The 20063-nt window shown below is 42.9% G+C and overlaps 1 protein-coding gene across 4 annotated transcripts in view; it reads left to right on the forward strand.

Moving 5' to 3' along the window:
- Positions 1–20063, forward strand: part of MCOLN3 (mucolipin TRP cation channel 3) — a 66785-nt gene that overhangs the window by 29840 nt on the left and 16882 nt on the right. For all 4 annotated transcript variants that reach the window (XM_056532519.1, XM_056532520.1, XM_056532518.1 and 1 more), the window contains exons 4-9: positions 2448–2601; positions 3741–3825; positions 3906–4002; positions 7663–7762; positions 8928–9040; positions 15703–15852. In XM_056532519.1, coding sequence (XP_056388494.1) covers positions 2448–2601; positions 3741–3825; positions 3906–4002; positions 7663–7762; positions 8928–9040; positions 15703–15852 — 699 coding nt within the window. The remainder of the gene's footprint in view (positions 1–2447; positions 2602–3740; positions 3826–3905; positions 4003–7662; positions 7763–8927; positions 9041–15702; positions 15853–20063) is intronic.

Genomic DNA, 20063 nt, shown 5'->3' on the forward strand with positions numbered 1-20063 from the left:
CAGCCGATGGCTGCCCGGGCTTGCTGGGAGTTGTAGTTTTGAAACCTCTGGAGGTCCGCAGGTTGAAGACCACTGCGGGTGGAGAGTTCACTCGAGTATAAGCCGAGGGGGGTGTTTTCAGCACGAAAAATCGTGCTGAAAAACTCGGCTTATACTCGAGTATATACGGTACTTATCAGCTGCTGTATGCTCCAAAGGAAGTTCTTTTCTTATTGAATTATTTTCCTGTCTGACCACAGTGCTCTCTGCTGACACCTCTGTCCATGTCAGGAACTGTCCGGAGCAGGATCAAATCCCCATAGAAAACCTCTCCTGCTCTGGACAGTTCCTGACATGGACAGAGGTGTCAGCACTGTGGTCAGACTAGAAAAGAAATTCAAAAAGAAAAGAACTTCCTGTGGAGCATACAACAGCTGATAAGTACTGGAAGGATTAAGAATTTTATATAGAAGTAATTAACAAATCTGTATAATATTCTGGTACCAGCTGATCTTAAAAAAAAAAAATATTCCAGCGGAGTGCCCCTTTAAAGGGGTACTCCCGTGGTAAACTTTTTTTTTTTTTTTTTTTTTAAATCAACTGGTGCCAGAAAGTTAAGCAGATTTGTAAATTACTTCTATTAAGAAATCTCAATCCTTCCAGTACTTTTTAGATTTCTCTGATGTCATGACCACAGTGCTCTCTGCTGACCTCTGCTGTCCATTTTAGGAACTGTCCAGAGCAGCATATGTTTGCTATGGGGATTTTATCCTGCTCTGGACAGTTCCTAAAATGGACAGCAGAGGTCAGCAGAGAGCACTGTGGTCATGACATCGGAGAAATCTAAAAAGTAAAGCATTTCCTCTGTAGTATACAGCCCCTAAAAAGTACTGGAAGGATTAAGATTTTTTAATAGAAGTCATTTACAAATCTGTTTAACTTTCTGGCACTAGTTGATTTAAAAAAAAAAAAAGGTTTCCACGGGAGTACCCCTTTAAACACTGCTAGAACTTCCCCCTCAAGAACAGGGAGCCAAATCTCCCATTAGAATGGAGTGGCAGGTCTCACTTGCTCATCACTTCTCGTTTCATTGTCTATGGAAGTTGTCAGTGATAGGTGAGTAATGTACTTGGATTTCTCTGGCAGATCCCATAGAAAATAAATGGCCCAGTTATATGAATGCACGACCCCCCACTCCATTTTATTGGGAATTTCAAGTTCCTATTCTCAAGATCGTGGTGGGGCGGTCGGAGGGTTTCAGCAGTCGGAGTCCCCCCCCCCCCCCCCCCCCCAATCAGACACTTTGTGGATAGGGGATAAGTACTAGAGGCTGGAATACCCTTATCCTTAGTGTAAAAAACCTTTAGAGCCACCCCAGGAAAAAGTGTTAATTACTTATTACAGTGGGATTAGTGTTTAATACTAATCGCACATTGGCCCTGATTTACTAAGAGTGTTGTGTAGTTTTCTTTGTGGGTTTTAATTCCCTACAATTTTTTTCCACGATGTTTACTAAGGTTTCCCTACATTTTCCACTTTTTCCTACATTTTTCTTTTTTTACACCTGCTCTGACCTGTCGGGTTTTCCTCAGCTCAAATCCACCACATTTTCTGTGGAAACCTTAGTAAGGGTGCATGCACATCACGTTTTTGCTATCCAGTTCCCGTATCAGGTTTTTTGTAAAAAACGGATAGGCAAAAACCGGACTCGTATTAAACCGTGTGCACATAGATCAACCTGTATCCGGTTTGAAACGTGATGTACGGTTTAATCCGGTTGTATCCGTTTTCACCCTAAAAAAAGTATACGTCTGTCAATGTTCGCCTTGTTTTTAAATAAAGTTTTTCCAGAAAGAACATTCTAGAAGGTGGGGGGTGTTTTGGCTTGCATTGCGCATGTGCAATAATAAAAACGGAGGGATTAAAACGGATGCAACCGTACACTCATACGGTTTAGTCCGGTTCTCATTGACTTCCATGTTAACAAAAACGTATCCGGTTAGGATACGGTTGGTCAACCGGACCTAAAAACGCTGTATACTCCGGTTGCGAACACGGCTGAAAAACCGGGCCCAACCGTAAAAGTCGCCAAACGGACATAACCGTATGATGCGTTTGCAATACGGTTTGCAATGTTAAGTCAATACATCCGGTTTTCAATACGTTTTAGTACGGTTTTTGAAGAAAACCGTATACGGGAACTGGATAGCAAAAACGTGGTGTGCATGCACCCTAAATATGTCTTTTTTTTTGGTGAAAATGTCAGGGACACGCCCCTTTTTTGGCCACACCCCCACTTTCCCCCAACGACCACGACAATTTTTTTCAATTCTGGTGTAAATTCTGGCACACATTCTGGTGCAGACAGAATTTCTGGCGCAATGCGCCAGTATTTGGCGTGCAACCTGACTACACATGTCGGGCTTACAATAGTAAATCAGGGCCATTGTGTCTATTTTTATCCACAGTACTTGGAGCTCAGAAATATATCGGTCGGGAACCATGCCTACGAGAGGATGGCAGGAGGGCAGCGCGGGATGACTGTCTGCAAGTACTTCTATAAACAGGGGAGCATCTTTCCTGGAAATGAAACATTTGATATTGACCCCAAGATTGAGACAGGTAACATATATATCTGTAGTATAACAGTCCAGCTCACCTCACCCTGGAACTCCGCAAGGATCCGCACTCAGCCAGGTGCCCAAACTTGAAGCAAAAGAAGAAATGTTCCAGCGTAGGACATCACTGACGAAGGGTGCGCATGCGCTTGAAACGCGTCTGAAATGCTTGGGTTGTTATACTGATTTTACTTGTGCCATGAATAAAGTGGAATTTATACTACACTGGATCATTTCTTCTTTTGCTTCAAACATATATATCTACAGTGGTCCCTCAAGTTACAATATGAATTGGTTCCAGGACGACCATTGTATGTTGAAACCATTGTATGTTGAAACCATAACTCTATGGAAACCTGGTAATTGGTTCTGAAGCCACCAAAATGTCATCCAAAAATAGGAAAAAGTGAGGATTAAAGAAAAGTAAGTAGATAACTAATACAGATAAAGCAAATCCTTACATATAAAAGTAAGAAAGATCTGCTGGGAGCTGTAATCACTGTCTATGTAGAGGACAGGAGCTTCTTCAGGGTCCTGTACAGTACACACAGTGTCCTAAAAAAGTAAAATGGAGCTGCCCCCACCTGGTGTCCATAGGAGCAGCTAACTGTGGCATAGGTGAAGAGTAGTGCAGAACATGTTATACCCTCTATACTGTAGGGAGGCACTACCAGACACCAGTCAGTGCATGCATTTCAGTAATACAGGGGTTTTACCAGTAAAATGCCCATTCTGATTGGTCGGTTCGGACGGTGGGGGTCGTGATGTCGTGGCCACGCCCTTCATGACACTGGTATATTCTTTTTAAACTTGTACTCCACTCGCCAGCATTCGGGAACATTTAGTTCCGAAAGCTGTGTGCGTGCGCTGCGGGGGTCGGACACGCCCCCTTGTGACATGACGTCACGCCCCCTCAATGCAAGTCTATGGGAGGGGGCGTGACGCCCCCTCCCACAGACTTGCATTGAGGAGGCATGGTGTGATATCACATGGGCCGTGCCATGTTGTCCTCACCCCCGCCGCACGCTCCAAGCGTTCGGAACAAAATGTACGCTGGGGCAGTGGAGTACCCCTTTAATTGGTCACAGGAAATGGAAAGTCCATGTTCTAGTTGTATAAATCTGATAGGAGACTCTTTTCTAGAATGCTTCACCGTGGAACCAATGACACCTATAAGTGATCTCTCCCTGGATGACAAGTCCTGGAACATGACGCTAGATTTCTATCGGTGAGTCCCAGTTTCATAGGTAGCGTCCCTGTTTCTTAAGTTCACTTGGCACTTAACGTGTGAATTATTTATTCCTCCAGGCTCATCTCAGTGGAGATCATGTTCAAGCTGAAAGCGATCAATCTACAGACCATACGTCACCATGAACTCCCTGACTGCTATGACTTTACAGTGACAGTGAGTACGTGTGAGGTGCCATCTGCTTACATTCTTGGCAAAGGATAAAAAACACAGGGGGCGCTCCCTGATGAGGGGTATCTGCTGGTGTGTGCCCTTCACCACACCACAGTGAGATACCCACCTTGTACAACCGTGGGTTGGTTGGTGCAGCGATAAGCACGGGTAGGGTCGATGGCGTAAGTTGGCTGCTGCACTCCTACCGGTATCGAACCCCAGTGGTGGGGGATGATTATAATGGTAGACAGATAAGACAGAGAAAATCCGGTTTTGCGGAGGCGCTGCACAAGAACATGAAGCGAGGACTCGAGCAGCACAGGACAATAAAATGCTTTTATTGATATAAGGGGGACAACGCGTTTCGGCATGAACTCATGCCTTCCTCAGGTCAACTTACAGTGCCCAAGTAGTTGCTTGTTATGGTACTGTAGAGCTGGGTTGAGGTGCTGCCGCCAGTCTGACTTACATTCACCTGGAAACACATGGGCCGTTTAATCTGCTTTTCATCCGATTCACCTATAGGAAGTGTTTGTAAGGGTGCATGCACACCACGTTTTCAGGCTACGGCTGCCAGATCCGGCTGGGGGAGGGGAAAACCGTGCACTCCCTTACCCCAGCCCTGAAACCCATTGACTTTAATGAGCCTACCGTAGTCACCGTTTGACTCCGGTCGGCTTATTTTTGACCCGTATCCGTTTTTCTTACCGGACCTACAATCGTCGTATACTTCGGTTTTAGGTCCGGTCAGAAAAACTCATACGGGGCAGAAATGAGCCGACCAAGTCAAACGGTGACTCCGGTTGGCTCATTAAAGGGGTAGTCCAGTGCTTAGGATAGGGGATAAGTTTCAGATCGCAGGGGGTCCGATAGCTGGGGCCCCCCCGCGATCTCCCGTACCCCCCGCGATCTGAAACTTATCCCCATCCTTAAGATAGGGGATACATTTTTCAGCACTGGCTTATCTCCTTTAAAGTCAATGGATTTCAGTGCTGGTCCGGCTGGGGTACAGGAGCGCATGGTTTTCCCCTCCCCAGCCAGATCCGGCAGCCGTAGCCTGAAAACGTGGTGTGCATGCACCCTAAGACAGTCAATGCTCAAAGATGATGTGGTAGAGGCAGGAAAAATAGGCAAGTGTTTGGATCTGACTTTGACAAGGTCCAAATTGTAATGGCTGGAGGACTGGGTCAAAGCATCTCCGAAATGGCAGGTTTTGTTGGGTGTTCCCAGTATTTAGTGGTAGGTACCTACCAAACATGGTCCAAGGAAGGACAACCAGTGACCAGTAACAGGGTAATAGGTGCCCAAGGCTCAGTGATGTGTGTGGGGAGCAGAAGCTAGTCTGGCAAGCCCGATCCTGAAGAAGAGTCACTGTAGCACAGGTTGATGAAAAAGTTAAAGGGGTACTCCGGATAAACCTTTTTTTTTTTTTTTAAATCAACTGGTGCCAGAAAGTTAAACAGATTTGTAAATTACTTCTATTAAAAAATCTTGATCCTTCCAGTACTTATCAGCTGCTGAATACTACAGAGAAAATTATTTTCTTTTTGGAACACAGAGCTCTCTGCTGACATCACGAGCCCAGTGCTCTCTGCTGACATCTCTGTCCATTTTAAGAACTGTCCAGAGTAGGAGAAAATCCCCATAGAAAACATATGCTGCTCTGGACAGTTCCTAAAATGGACAGAGATGTCAGCAGAGAGCACTGTGCTCGTGATGTCAGCAGAGAGCTCTGTGTTCCAAAAAGAAATGAATTTCCTCTGTAGTATTCAGCAGCTAATAAGTACTGGAAGGATTAAGATTTTTTTAATAGAAGTAATTTACAAATCTGTTAAACTTTCTTGCACCAGTTGATTAAAAAAATAAACAAATAAATAAGGTTTCCACCGGAGTACCCCTTTAACGTGTAAGTTTATTGGTCTCCTGCCTGTTCGGCAAAGATCGTTGTGGAGAGATGCAGCTCTTTCTGGTTGGTACAGATGCTGAGGCCTGTATGATGCAAGTTCTGTGCATAAAGTTGCCCCATTAATAATGTGCTAAAAATTTTAATAAAATAAAAATTACAATCAGAAAATAGAGGCAGGTTTGAATAAAGAACACTTCAACATTTTAGTATCTGTCTTTAATCCTTAAAAAAATAAAAAAAATAAAAATAAACAGGACACAAGTTCACTATAGGCACTGTCTTAAAAAAAAAAAAAACTTTTGACATTATTGTAGAGGCATGTGAAAAGTTTTGATCCGTCGGGGTCTGAGTGCCTATGTTCTAGATGCTAGAACGAGCCGGGAAAAGAGCGCGCTAAGCGAGACAAATTTACAATGTAAGTCTATGGGATAGTCTGGGTCAGCCGTGCTTTTCTTCCAGCTCCGTTTAGCAAATGGTCAGGGTCTGACTGATCAAAATTTTTTACATGTCTCTAGGACGTGTCAAAAGTGTTTTAAAATGACAGGTGGTATGTGATCAGAAAAACATGGCTGTTTTATCCTTGAAGGGGTACTCCGCTGCTCAGCGTTTGGAGCAAATTGTTCCGAACGCTGGAGCCGATGCCGGGAGCCTCGCCCCCTCATGACATCACGCCACTCCCCCTCAATGCAAGTCTATGGGAGGGGGCGTGACGGCTGTCACGCCCCCTCCCATAGACTTGCATTGAGGGGGCGGACGTGACGTCATAACCACGCCCCTCATTACGTCATGCCCCGCCCCCTCAATGCAAGTCTATGGGAGGGGGGCGTGACAGCGCCGACTCCAGCGTTCGGAACAGTTTGATCCAAACGCTGAGCAGCGGAGTACCCCTTTAAAATGGAGTTCCCCTAGAAAACAGCACCACTCTAGTTCTTGGGCTGAACCTGGTATTGCAGCTCCTGCTGCATTTACTTGAATGGGGTAGAGCCAGAAAACACAAACAAAAAACAAGAGGGGCTCTTTTTCTGGAAGCAGCCATATTTAACCAATCTCAAGAACACCATATAAATTCCTTTGTCTGTGATGGCTACTTTGTTTAACCCGCATTGATCACACATTATATCCTAATATGACTGAATGGTAAAAAGTAAAAAGGGGTACTCCGGCGCTAAGACATTTTGTCCCCTATCCAAAGGATAGGGGATAAGATGCCTGATCGCGGGGGTCCCGCCGCTGGGGACCCCCGTGATCTTGCACACAGCACCCTGTTACAATCAGTCCCCAGAGCACGTTCGCTCCGGGTCTGATTACTGGCGATCACGGAGGCCGGAGCATTGTGACAGCTGTCACGCCCCCTCCCTTAGGCTTGCATTCAGGGGGCGGAGCGTGACGTCACACGGGGGCGGGGCCGTGACGTCACAATGCTCCAGCCCCCGTGATCGCCAGTAATCACACCCGCAGCGAACGTGCTCCAGGGACTGATTCTAACGGGGTGCTGCGTGCAAGATCACGGGGGTCCCCAGCGGCGGGACCCCCGCGATCATGCATCTTATCCCCTATCCTTTGGATAGGGGATAAGATGTCTTAGCGCCAGAGTACCCCTTTAACCAGACCCAGATTATCTGCTGTACGTCACATATCCCCGCAGCTCAAAAAACGGGTATATGTACCTCCTGCCCGTATGACCCTGTATACATTACATTGTGTTTCCATTTGTGTCAGTCATTAACTCACATCTGTATTTTCTATGTTCCACCTAGATCACATTCGACAATAAAGCGCACAGTGGGCGCATTAAAATAAGTTTAGACAATGATGTTGGCATCCAGGAATGCAGAGACTGGCACGTGTCTGGGTCCAGTAAGTACAAGCCTATTCCATAAGTAACATCAGACACCATTAAAGTGGTATTCCGGCTTTATACTTCTAACCCCTATCTAAAGTATAGGGGATAAGATGTATGATCGCAGGGATCCCGCCGTTGGGACTCATGCAACCTCGGTGCAGCCCCTGCCATTCTGTGCCGGGCGCTGCCTCCGAGACATGACGTCATGGCCACGCCCCTCCATTCACGCCGTCACGCCCCCTCCCATAGTGCTGCACCGAGATCGGGGAGGTCCCAGCGGCAGGATCCCTGTGATCATACATCTTATCCCCTATCCTTTGGAGTATGTGATGTATGAAACCAGAATACCCCTTAAAGGGGTACTCCGGTGGAAAACTTTATTTTATTTTATTTTTTTTAAATCAACTGGTGCCAGAAAGTTAAACAGATTGGTAAATTACTTCTATTAAAAAATCTTAATTCTTCCAGTACTTATTAGCTACTGAATACTACAGAGGAAATTATTTTCTTTTTGGAACACAGTGCTCCCTGCTGACATCACAAGCACAGTGCTCTCTGCTGACATCTGTGTCCATTTTAGGAACTGTCCAGAGCAGCAAATGTTTGCTATGGGGATTTTCCCTTAAAATGGACAGCGGTGTCAGCAGAGAGCTCTGTGTTCCAAAAAGAAAAGAATTTCCTCTGTAGTATTCAGCAGCTAATAAGTACTGGAAGGATTAAGATTTTTTAATAGAAGTAATTTACAAATGTGTTTAACTTTCTGGCACCAGTTGATTTGCCCTCTTTCTCCTGTGGTTTAGGCACTCCTTGGCATTCCATACATCTCAGCCACTGTATAGAACAGTGTTTCCCAACCAGGATGCCTCCAGCTGTTGCAAAACTACAACTCCCAGCATGCCCGGACGCTGGGAGTTGTAGTTTTGCAACAGCTGGAGGCACCCTTGTTGGGAAACACTGGTGTAGAATCTGAAACCAGTCAGTATTGGAAATAATTTTCTTCTCTAAATTGTTTATAATAATGTTGCATTATAGAATTTATTTTTGGATAGACCCAGACAGGGTCTTGCCCAACTTTCCCAACCATTTTCCGTAGGTTTACCACATTGATACATACGGTATATTTTTCCCCAAGCACCGTCCCTTGGTGAATAATGGGATTGTGTTTGTCTTCCATCATAGTACAGAAGAATACCCATTACATGATGATATTTGATGCAGTTATAATCCTCACCTGTATATCTTCCATAAGTCTCTGTATACGATCTGTGGTTCGAGGCATTCACCTCCAGAGGGTAAGTCTATACATTTACCATTTCTTTTGTACACAATGGTTTATCCATCAGTAGAAATCCAGCACACTGGGGGCGCTGTTGCATTGTGGTCTATGGAAATATCTTTGTTTCCATGGATGTGGTGAAGAATGAAACTGCAAGTGATAAGAAATAAAAAGAACAATGATCCCTGAGCTGTATACCGTATTTTTTGCCGTATAAGACGCACTTTTTCTTCCCCAAAACTGGAGGGGGGGAGGGGGGGGGGAAGTTGGTGCATCTTATACGGCGAATACACATTAAAACCCTGTCCTATCGCAGCAGTCGCTGCGGCCATCAGTGGCCGGGACCCACGGCTAATACAGGACATCACCGATCGCGGTGTTGCCCTGTATTAACCCTTCAGACACGGCGATCAAAGCTGTGAAATCGCGGCGTCCCGAACAGCTTACAGGACACCGGGAGGGACCTTACCTGCCTCCTCGATGTCTGCTCTGTGCCGGGATCCCATACATGGCCGGCGCTCTCCTTCGTTGTCATCATGTCGTCACGCACGCCGTCCCGTCATCCAATAGGAGCAGCGTGCGTAGCGGCGTGATGGCGGCGATGGAGAGCGAGGATACCGGGCAGCAGAGACGTTCCGGAGCGACGGGGGACACCCCGGGGACACGGCGACAGCGATGGAGGGCAACACCAGGGCAGCGTTGACAAGCGGCGACGGGTCCAGAGCAACGGGGACATGTGAGTATTACCTCCTATACCAGTGGTCTTCAACCTGCAGACCTCCAGATGTTGCAAAACTACAACTCCTGGCATGCCCAAACAGCCAACGGCTGTCCGGGCATGCTGGGAGTAGTAGTTTTGCAACATCTTGAGGTCCGCAGGTTGAAGATCACTGTCCTATACTTTACATTGTATTTGTTTTAGAATCTTTTTTTTCTAGATTTTCCTCCTTTAAAATTGGGTGCGTCTTATATGCCGGAGCGTCTTATATGGCGTAAAATACAGTAGATGTTATCATTAGTCCCTGTCTCTAATGGGACTCACAATCTAGATTTCTTATCTCTGATACAATTCATAGGACCAAACTAGGGGAGAACATAAAATACCAGGCATGAGTTTATAAAGAAGCCTTGACCCTTCCACCATTGGTTCGTCTCCTCCATGTGTGTCCTGCATCTACCCAATTCTTCCCAAACTAAAAATCATTGAACTCTTAGGGTATAACAAATGTAAAACAATGATGGTGGATACTGTTTTTATTGCTTATCGTTTTTTGTTAAAAAAATAAATAAATAATAATATATATACATAAATATATATATATATATATATATATATATATATATATAAATTTTTATTTTTTTTTTACTTGTGGGGGGGAGTTGACCCCGAAGGTCAGAAAAAGACAATTGAGTGGCATGAGCTTTTTTTTTAATGAATTTTATCAATTTTAAACACACACATAAAAAGAAAAACACAACCCCCCCCCCCTCTCCCTGGAAATGATGCGTATTTATTTACATAATAATTATTATACAGCATATTATGTATTATATACCCCATGAGAGTGCTTAAAGGGGTTATCCAGGAAAAAACTTTTATATATATATATATATATATATATATATATATCAACTGGCTCCAGAAAGTTAAACAGATTTGTAAATTACTTCTATTAAAAAATCTTAATCCTTCCAGTACTTATGAGCTGCTGAAGTTGAGTTGTTCTTTTCTGTCTAAGTGCTCTCTGATGACACCTGTCTCGGGAACTGTCCAGAATAGAAGTAAATCGACATAGCAAACCACTTCTACTCTGTGCAGTTCCCGAGACAAGCAGAGATGTCAGCAGAGAGCACTGTTGCCAGACAGAAAAGAACAACTCAACTTCAGCAGCTGATAATTATTGAAAGGATTAAGATTTTTTAGTAGGAGTAATTTACAAATCTGTTTAACTTTCTGGAGCCAGTTGATATAAAAAAAAAAAAAAAAAAGTTTTTTTGCTGGAATAACCTTTTAATAACTGTGGTGCTGGGCCTAGTTGGACCAAGCAGATCTGTCAATCGTGTAACTCATACTCAAACAGCAACAAGGGCAAGAAGCCACGACTGGTCCACTATCAAATATCAATACCAACACATTAGAACCAGATCATGTAAAATATCAATATCTTTATTAAACTCATATGCGCAAAGTACACATACAGATAAGGAAACGAAAAAAATACAATAAAATCAAGGCCCTACAATAACAGCCACAGAAGATGGGGGCAGACAAGATGTATGGCACAAATTCATGGAATACAGGGAAATACAGGTGTAACAAGAAGATACAGATGTTAATAAGTAATCACTAGAGATGAGCGGACTTACAGTAAATTCGATTCGTCACGAACTTCTCGGCTCGGCAGTTGATGACTTATCCTGCGTAAATTAGTTCAGCCTTCAGGTGCTCCCGTGGGCTGGAAAAGGTGGATACAGTCCTAGGAAAGAGTCTCCTAGGACTGTATCCACCTTTTCCAGCCCACGGGAGCACCTGAAAGCTGAACTAATTTATGCAGGAAAAGTCATCAACTGCCGAGCCGAGAAGTTCGTGACGAATCGAATTTACTGTAAATTCGCTCATCTCTAGTAATCTCTGAATGCAGTCCATAGAATATACAATCAAGTATAAAGAATAAAGGGTGTATCAGTGAAAAACCAAAACATGTCCTAAAATGAAAATAAAGTGGACAGAAATAACAAAAAGAAATGAAAAAGGTCCTCCTGCCATGCAGCCACACACCTAGGGGTATTCCATGAATTTGTGCCATACATCTTGTCTGCCCCCATCTTCTGTGGCTGTTATTGTAGGGCCTTGATTAAAAATTTTTTTTTTCCGTTTCCTTATCTGTATGTGTACAGTGGTCCCTCAAGTTACAATATTAATTGGTTCTGGGACGACCATTGTATGTTGAAACCATTGTATGTTGAGACCAGAACTCTATGGAAACCTGGTAATTGGTTCTGAAGCCACCAAAATATCATCCAAAGATAAGAAAAAGTGAGGATTAAAGATAAATAAGTAGATAACTAATATAGATAAAGCAAATCCTTACATATAAAAGTAAGAAAGATCTGCTGGGAGCTGTAAATCACTCTCTATGTCAGTGTTTCCCATCCAGGGTGCCTCCAGCTGTTGCCAAACTACAACTCCCAGCATGCCTGGACAGCCTTTGGCTGTCCAGGCATGCTGGGAGTTGTAGTTTGGCAACAGCTGGAGGCACCCTGGTTGGGAAAGACTGGTCTACATAGAGGACAGGAGCTTCTTCAGGGTCCTGTACAGTACACGCAAAATATAGCCGCCCCCACCTGTGTCCAAAGGAGCAGCTAACCGTGGCACAAGTAAAAAAGTAATACAGAATATGTAGTACCTCCCTGTATTGTAGGGAGGTGCTACCAGTCAGGCAGTGCATACACTTCAGTAGTACAGGTGTAAATGTCTATTCTAATTGGTCAGTTCTTCCGGCCATCGACACGTTTCGCAGATCTGGACTGTCTGTACATTGTATGTTGAGTCTGGTTTCAAGTTACGATGGTCCAGAAAATACCATTGTATGTTGAAACTATTGTATGTTGAGGCCATTGTAAGTTGAGGGATCACTGTACTTTGTGCATATGTGTTTAATAAAGATATTGATATTTTACATGATCTGGTTCTAATGTGTTGGTATTGAGATCGGTCAATCGGTAGATTCTCTGGTGATCATGTGATCACTGGGACCAAAAGAGATAGCGGAATTGTCTTTATGCGTATATATATATATATATATATATATATATATATATATACATATATATATATATATATATATATATATATATATATACCAACATTTCTCCCTTTTCCTCTGGATGGTCAGCTGTCACTTTCCTTTGGCTGCACGATGCTCCATACTGCAACTGATCTGTACCACAGTAAAACACTATGCTTCTTCTTCTTCTAAAGGGTTAAAGGGGTTGTGGTGGCACCCAAAATTCTTATTTATAGGCTTGTGGTGGCATTAAAATTACATATATACTCATCTGTTATACTCATCTTCCTGATCCCCTGCTGCTGCCATCCCGATAGTATACAAAAAAGAGGGTTGCAGCGGCACTCCTGGTCAAAAAATGGAGGCTCTTAGCGCACTTTTTGATCAAAACATGTCCCCCATCCACATCCACCATGGGGGACACGTTTTGATCAAAAAGTGCGCTAAGAGCCTCCATTTTTTGACCAAGAGTGCTGCTGCCACCCTCTTTTTTGTATACTCTGTATTTGCCACAGCAGCGTGCACTCGTGTATTAGGTAGTTGTGTTGGCTATTTTTCTTTTTGTTTTTGCCATCCCGATGGTGCCAGGTCCCTGCTCATACACCACAACAAATACAAGTCTTAATTCAGCTCTTCAATTAAAATCTGTAGCTTTATTCTATCAATTAAAAGTGGTAGACATCACAGCAGTGTGCTACATGCAGTCCCCAGCTGGACACGTTTCGAGCACACATGTGCTCTTAAAGGGGTACTCCACTGGAAAACATTTTTTTTTTTTTTTAATCAACTGGTGCCAGAAAGTTAAACAGATTTGTAACTTACTTCTATTAAAAAATTATAATCCTTCCAGTACTTATCAGCTGCTATATGCTCCACAGGAAGTTTTTTTCTTTTTGAATTTCCTTTCTGTCTGACCACAGTGCTCTCTGCTGGCACCTCTGTCCATGTCAGGAACTGTTCAGAGCAGGATAGGTTTGCTATGGGCGATTTGCTTGTACTCTGGACAGTTCTTAAGATGGACAGAGGTGTCAGCAGAGAGCACTGTGGTCAGACAGAAAGGAAATTAAGGTAGAAAGAAACTTCCTGTGGAGAATATAGCAGCTGATAAGTACTGGAAGGATTAAGATTTTTAAATAGAAGTCATTTACAAATCTGTTTAACTTTCTGGCACCAGCTGATTTAAAAAAAAAATGTTTTCCAGTGGAGTACCCCTTTAATTATAGAAGGGTACTATCAGGATGGCAGTAGCCTGTACTCATGAGTAACACTTTGTGGGGCAGGACGAGTCCATTACATTTAATAGAGGAGTAATACATTTATTTTAGTTGTCAGTGGGGAGTGTGGCGGTGTTCAGAGCTTTGCGATGTGGCCCTTTGATTTCTGTGTTTGTTCCTGTTAATTATAAAGAACCAAAATAAATGGTCCCTTCGATCACAGTGACGGCTCCGACATCGGATTTCACAACAGACATGAAATTGACGTGGGACAAAAAAAATGTAAAAAATTAATATTTTTATAATTTGACAATTTTTTTTATTTTTTTTATTTTTTTGTACTTTCCTCTGTAATGCACAAATAATAAATGTCCAAATCACGCCATGTTTTTCGATTTTGATCACAAATTTGTACAGCTGAAATAAAAGAAGCAATCTGATTGGTTGCTATGGGCAATTGGTCATCTTTTCCTTAGCACAGGTTTTGATAAATCTCCCCTATAGCCCAAAATCATCAATGGCGTAGGCGTATTCTGGACCATTTATGGACCAAAAATACATCCATATTCACGGCTGTATTTTGAGATGTTTACGCAGACAAATGGGTCCTACGGTTAGGCAGGGTTCATACTGAGAAAGCCCCGGTCAGAATGATTCCAAGGGCTGTCGGCTAGGACTGTGCGGACATTGCTGTCCTGATAGATGACAATGGATTCCGCCTGAACATAAATGTTCAGAACGCCAGGGTGCCGGGCCGGAGAACGCTGGTCCCAGTGGTCAGACCCCCAGCGATCAGAAATCTAGGACCCTTTAACAATCATGTCTGTAAAACTGTAAAAGGCCTTTTTATGGCCCAAAAGACAGACAAGAAACCAGTGTGTCCATAGCCTTATTTTATGGTTGATGGCATTGTGTCCAGAATTGTTCTTTAAAGGGGTTATCCAGGAAAAAACTTTTTTTTATATATCAACTGGCTCCAGAAAGTTAAACAGATTTGTAAATTACTTCTATTAAAAAATCTTAATCCTTTCAGTACTTATGAGCTTCTGAAGTTGAGTTGTTCTTTTCTGTCTAAGTGCTCTCTGATGACACGTGTCTCGAGAACCGCCCAGTTTAGAAGAGGTTTGCCATGGGGATTTGCTTCTAAACTGGGCGGTTCCCGAGACACGTGTCATCAGAGAGCACTTAGACAGAAAAGAACAACCTCAACTTCAGAACCTCATAAGTACTGAAAGGATTAAGATTTTTTAATAGAAGTAATTTACAAATCTGTTTAACTTTCTGGAGCCAGTTGATATATAAAACAAAGTTTTTTCCTGGATAACCCCTTTAATCCTTTCAGTACTTATGAGCTTCTGAAGTTGAGTTGTTCTTTTCTGTCTAAGTGCTCTCTGATGACACGTGTCTCAGGAACCGCCCAGTTTAGAAGAGGTTTGCTATGGGGATTTGCTTCTAAACTGGGTGGTTCCCGAGACACGTGTCATCAGAGAACACGTAGACAGAAAAGAACAACCTCAACTTCAGAAGCTCATAAGTACTGAAAGGATTAAGATTTTTTAATAGAAGTAATTTACAAATCTGTTTAACTTTCTGGAGCCAGTTGATATATATATATAAAAAAAGTTTTTTCCTGCATAACCCCTTTAAACTTACCTCTGTATCTTTATTACCCCAAGGAATATGTAACCTATGTCCAACAACGATTCTCAAAGACTGTGCCCTGGTCAGAAAAGATGGAGTTTGTCAACGGCTGGTACATCTTAATCATCGTGAGCGATATCCTGTCCATCGTAGGTTCCATTCTGAAAATGGAGATCCAGGCAAAGGTAAGTGTCAGTACACACAAAACATTGATAGAAAGGATTGTATAGGATGAGACGTCTAGTACACCCTGTATTACTCTAGGGCAGTGTTTCCCAACCAGTCTGCCTCCAGCTGTTGCAAAAATACAACTCCCAGCATGCCCGGACAGCCGAACTCGGAGTTGTAGTTTTGCAACAGCTGGAGGCACACTGGTTGGGACACACTGTTCTAAAGCTCTAGGGCAGTGGTCTCCAACCTGCGGACCTCCAGATGTTGCAAAACTACAACTCCCAGCATGCCCGGACAACCGAACTAGGAGTTGAAGTTTTGCAACAGCTGGAGGCACACTGGTTGGGACACACTGTTCTAAAGCTCTAGGGCAGTGGTCTCCAACCTGCGGACCTCCAGATGTTGCAAAACTACAACTCCCAGCTTGCCCAGACAACCGAACTAGGAGTTGAAGTTTTGCAACAGCTGGAGGCACACTGGTTGTGAAACACTGTTCTAAAGCTCTAGGGCAGTGGTCTCCAACCTGCGGACCTCCAGATGTTGCAAAACTACAACTCCCAGCATGCCCGGACAACCGAACTAGGAGTTGAAGTTTTGCAACAGCTGGAGGCACACTGGTTGTGAAACACTGTTCTAAAGCTCTAGGGCAGTGGTCTCCAACCTGCGGACCTCCAGATGTTGCAAAACTACAACTCCCAGCATGCCCGGACAGCCAACGGCTGTCCGGGCATGCTGGGAGCTGTAGTTTTGCAACATCTGGAGGTCCGCAGGTTGAAGACCACTGCTCTAGGGCATGTTCACATGCAATGCAGCACTATTTCATATACCACAGTGTACCCATGCCAGATCCATTAACTCCAATGGCTGACTGTAGTCTAATAGTGACTATTGATTACACTGCCTCTACACAGCTTTGTATGGGGAAAAAAAAAAAAAAGTTACGGGTCTAGAAATGTGGTGACACAATTTTTTTTAATTAATTAATTAATTAATTAATTAATTTATTTATTTTTTATTATTATTATTATTATTATTTTTTTTTTTTTTTTTTTTTGAAGAACCAGGATTTCTATTTTGGCCAAAATAGTAAAATGTATGTTATTTTCACTGCAGTGTCAATGATATTAGTGTAAAACAATAAAAACAAAAATGACAAAATCAATTTTTTTTCCTGTTATTTCCCCCCAACCCAAAAAAAAATAAAAACATTTAATTAATAAAAGTTAATCAATAAGTTATATAAACCCCAAAATTCTGCTATTAAAAATGACAACTTGTAAACAAAATAAACCAACAAGAAGCATTTGCGTAGCTATGTCGACGGGAAAATGAAAAAGGTAACGACTTTCGGAATCGGCTGTAAAAAAAAGAAAGATTTTTTTTTCCCCTAAGTAATCTCTTATCCTGTAGATAACTATCTGATGGTGGAGGTCTCACCACTGGGGACCCCTGCGATTTCAAGAACCCCAGTCTCTGGTTAGATTAGGGCATTGGGTCGCGTATTTGCGCCACTGCTCCTTTTATTCTCTATGGGAGCTACCTGTGGTTTCTGCGGCTTCCATAGAGAATTCTCAGTTATAACCAGATAACACCCAACCTCCTGCGATCAGCTAGTTATCATCTGTCCTGTCATGTCTCAGTTGAAAAAAGCCCCTTAAAGGGGTTATCCAGGAAAAAACTTTTTTATATATATCAACTGGCTCCAGAAAGTTAAACAGATTTGTAAATGACTTCTATTAAAAAATCTTAATCCTTTCAGTACTTATGAGCTGCTGAAGTTGAGCTGTTCTTTTTCTGTCTAGTTCTCTCTGATGACACGTGTCTCAGGAACCGCCCAGTTTAGAAGCAAATCCTCATAGCAAACCTCTTCTACTCTGTGCAGTTCCCGAGACAAGCAGAGATGTCAGCAGAGAGCACTGTTGTTAGACAGAAAAGAACAACTCAACTTCAGTAGCTGATAATTATTGAAAGGATTAAGATTTTTTAATAGAAGTAATTTACAAATCTGTTTAACTTTCTGGAGCCAGTTAATATATAAAAATAAAGTTTTTTCCTGGAATACCATTTAAAGCCTGCAAGGCTAGGTTCACATTGCCGTTGTGCTCCGTCCTGTTCTGGGTTCGTTCAGCTCTTTTTTTATGGCCCCAAACTAATCGAAGCACAACTGACTCCACTGGGTCCCATTGACTTGAACCATTGTGGATCGGGTAAGTTTACCGGAGAAAAAAAATAGTGTATGCACTTTTAAAGGGGTACTCCACCCCTAGACATCTTATCCCCTATCCAAAGGTCTGAATGCAGGGGTTCCGCCGATGGGACCTCAGCGATTTCTGTGCAGCACCCGGCGTTATTTAAAAAACTGTGTACAGGCGACGGGGGTCATGATGTCACGACCACGCCCCCTTTTGACGTCACGTCACATCCCCTCAATGCAAGTCTGTGGGAGGGGGGGCATGGCAACCGTAACGCCCCTTCCTATAGACTTGCATCGAGGGGGCGTGGTGTGACATCATGAGGGGTGTGGCCGTGACATCACGACCCCTACCGCCCGCTCTTAGCATTCAGATCAAAATGTTCCGAACGCTGGGGCAGCGGAGTACCCCTTTAAACTCCTGTCGTTACACTGAATTTGCCGATGGAGCTCGGTGTAAAGAAGCCAATGGCAATGTGAATGAGTCCTATTGCTTCGAAGGGAATAGGTTAAATAAAGTCCACTATAAGAAGACGCAGTGGGTGCAACAGAACTCACTAAATGACCCCCATAGTTCACCATAAGGTTGGGGGAAAAGACACTATTGTGCAACCATTGTGGCGTCTAGTCCAGTTTTCCTATAATCAAACCCTACAAAGAAGTATTTCTTCTCTTCTTGTAAATGCTCGTCTAAAATTGCAGAATGTTCTTTCTCCTATTTATCCGCAGATCCATTCTTTCGCCGTTTCAGGTGGGCAGCACATTCTGCACATGTTGTGCTTATGTGATGGAACAATCGGTCCCTCGATTACTTTTAATGACCGACATTATCACCAGGATTCGCTGCATGACTGGCTCTATTAGATGTCATTATCCTTTTTGTACTCTTCCCCCTGTATCTCCTGCTCTATTAACTATACAAAGCATCCATTACCAGAACGATCTCCTTCTACCACCTGCTCTGCAGTCTCATCCTGTCTCTTACCATTATACTTAATTCTCTCTATTGTTCCATCACCCAGCATAACAAGAGTTTTCCATTTTAGTTTCGATTAGACTAGGTTTCCACTTGTTTATTTTTTTTTTACCTTAAAGGGGTACTCCGGAAAACATATTTTTTTAAATCAACTGGTGCCAGAAAGTTAAACAGATTTGTAAATGACTTCTATTTAAAAATCTTAATCCTTCCAGTACTTATCAGCTGCTGTATACTACAGAGGAATTTATTTTCCTTTTGAATTTCTTTTCTGTCTGACCACAGTGCTCTCTGCTGACACCTCTGTCCATATCAGGAACTGTCCAGAGTACAAACAAATCCCCATAGCAAACCTATCCTGCTCTGGACAGTCCCTGACATGGACAGAGGTTTCAGCAGAGAACACTGTGGTCAGACAGAAAAGAAATTCAAAAAGAAAAGAACTTCCTGTGGAGCTGATAAGTACTGGAAGGGTTAAGATTTTTAAATAGAAGTAATTTACAAATCTGTTTAGCTTTCTGGCACCAGTTGATTTTAAAAAATTTTTTTTCCCACCGGAGTACCCCTTTAAAATTAAAAATTTTGTTCCAGTGAATTCAAAGATCCCAGAGGATCAACGCATGCGCACGGCAACTCGCACATCGCAGTGTGTCTGTCGTAGCGGCGGATTGCCGCTTTGAGCAGGCACATGTAAAGGCAGCATACAGCAGTCCTTCAGCGGCGGATCCGCACTGGGGATCCACTCATGTGACTGTACCCTAAGGCTTCATTCATGTCACGAAAAAAAAAGGATGGTTTAAAAACGCATGGTGTCGTATGTTAAAAAATAAAATTGGATGCGTTTAAAAATTGTATATCCATTTTTATCAATTTTATTTAAAAGAAATTGTATCCATTTTTACGTTTCTCAGTCTTTCTAGACTATTTCGAAGGTACGGCGCATGTGTAAAATAAATTGTAATGGACCACAATGGGTGCATGTGTTGGATATGATTTGTCAATAGAAACGTCTAGATATACGATTCCATGTTATTTTTAAAGTTTAAAATTGGATAAAC

The sequence above is a fragment of the Hyla sarda genome, chromosome 7 (genome assembly GCF_029499605.1).
Source record: "Hyla sarda isolate aHylSar1 chromosome 7, aHylSar1.hap1, whole genome shotgun sequence".
NCBI lineage: Eukaryota > Metazoa > Chordata > Amphibia > Anura > Hylidae > Hyla > Hyla sarda.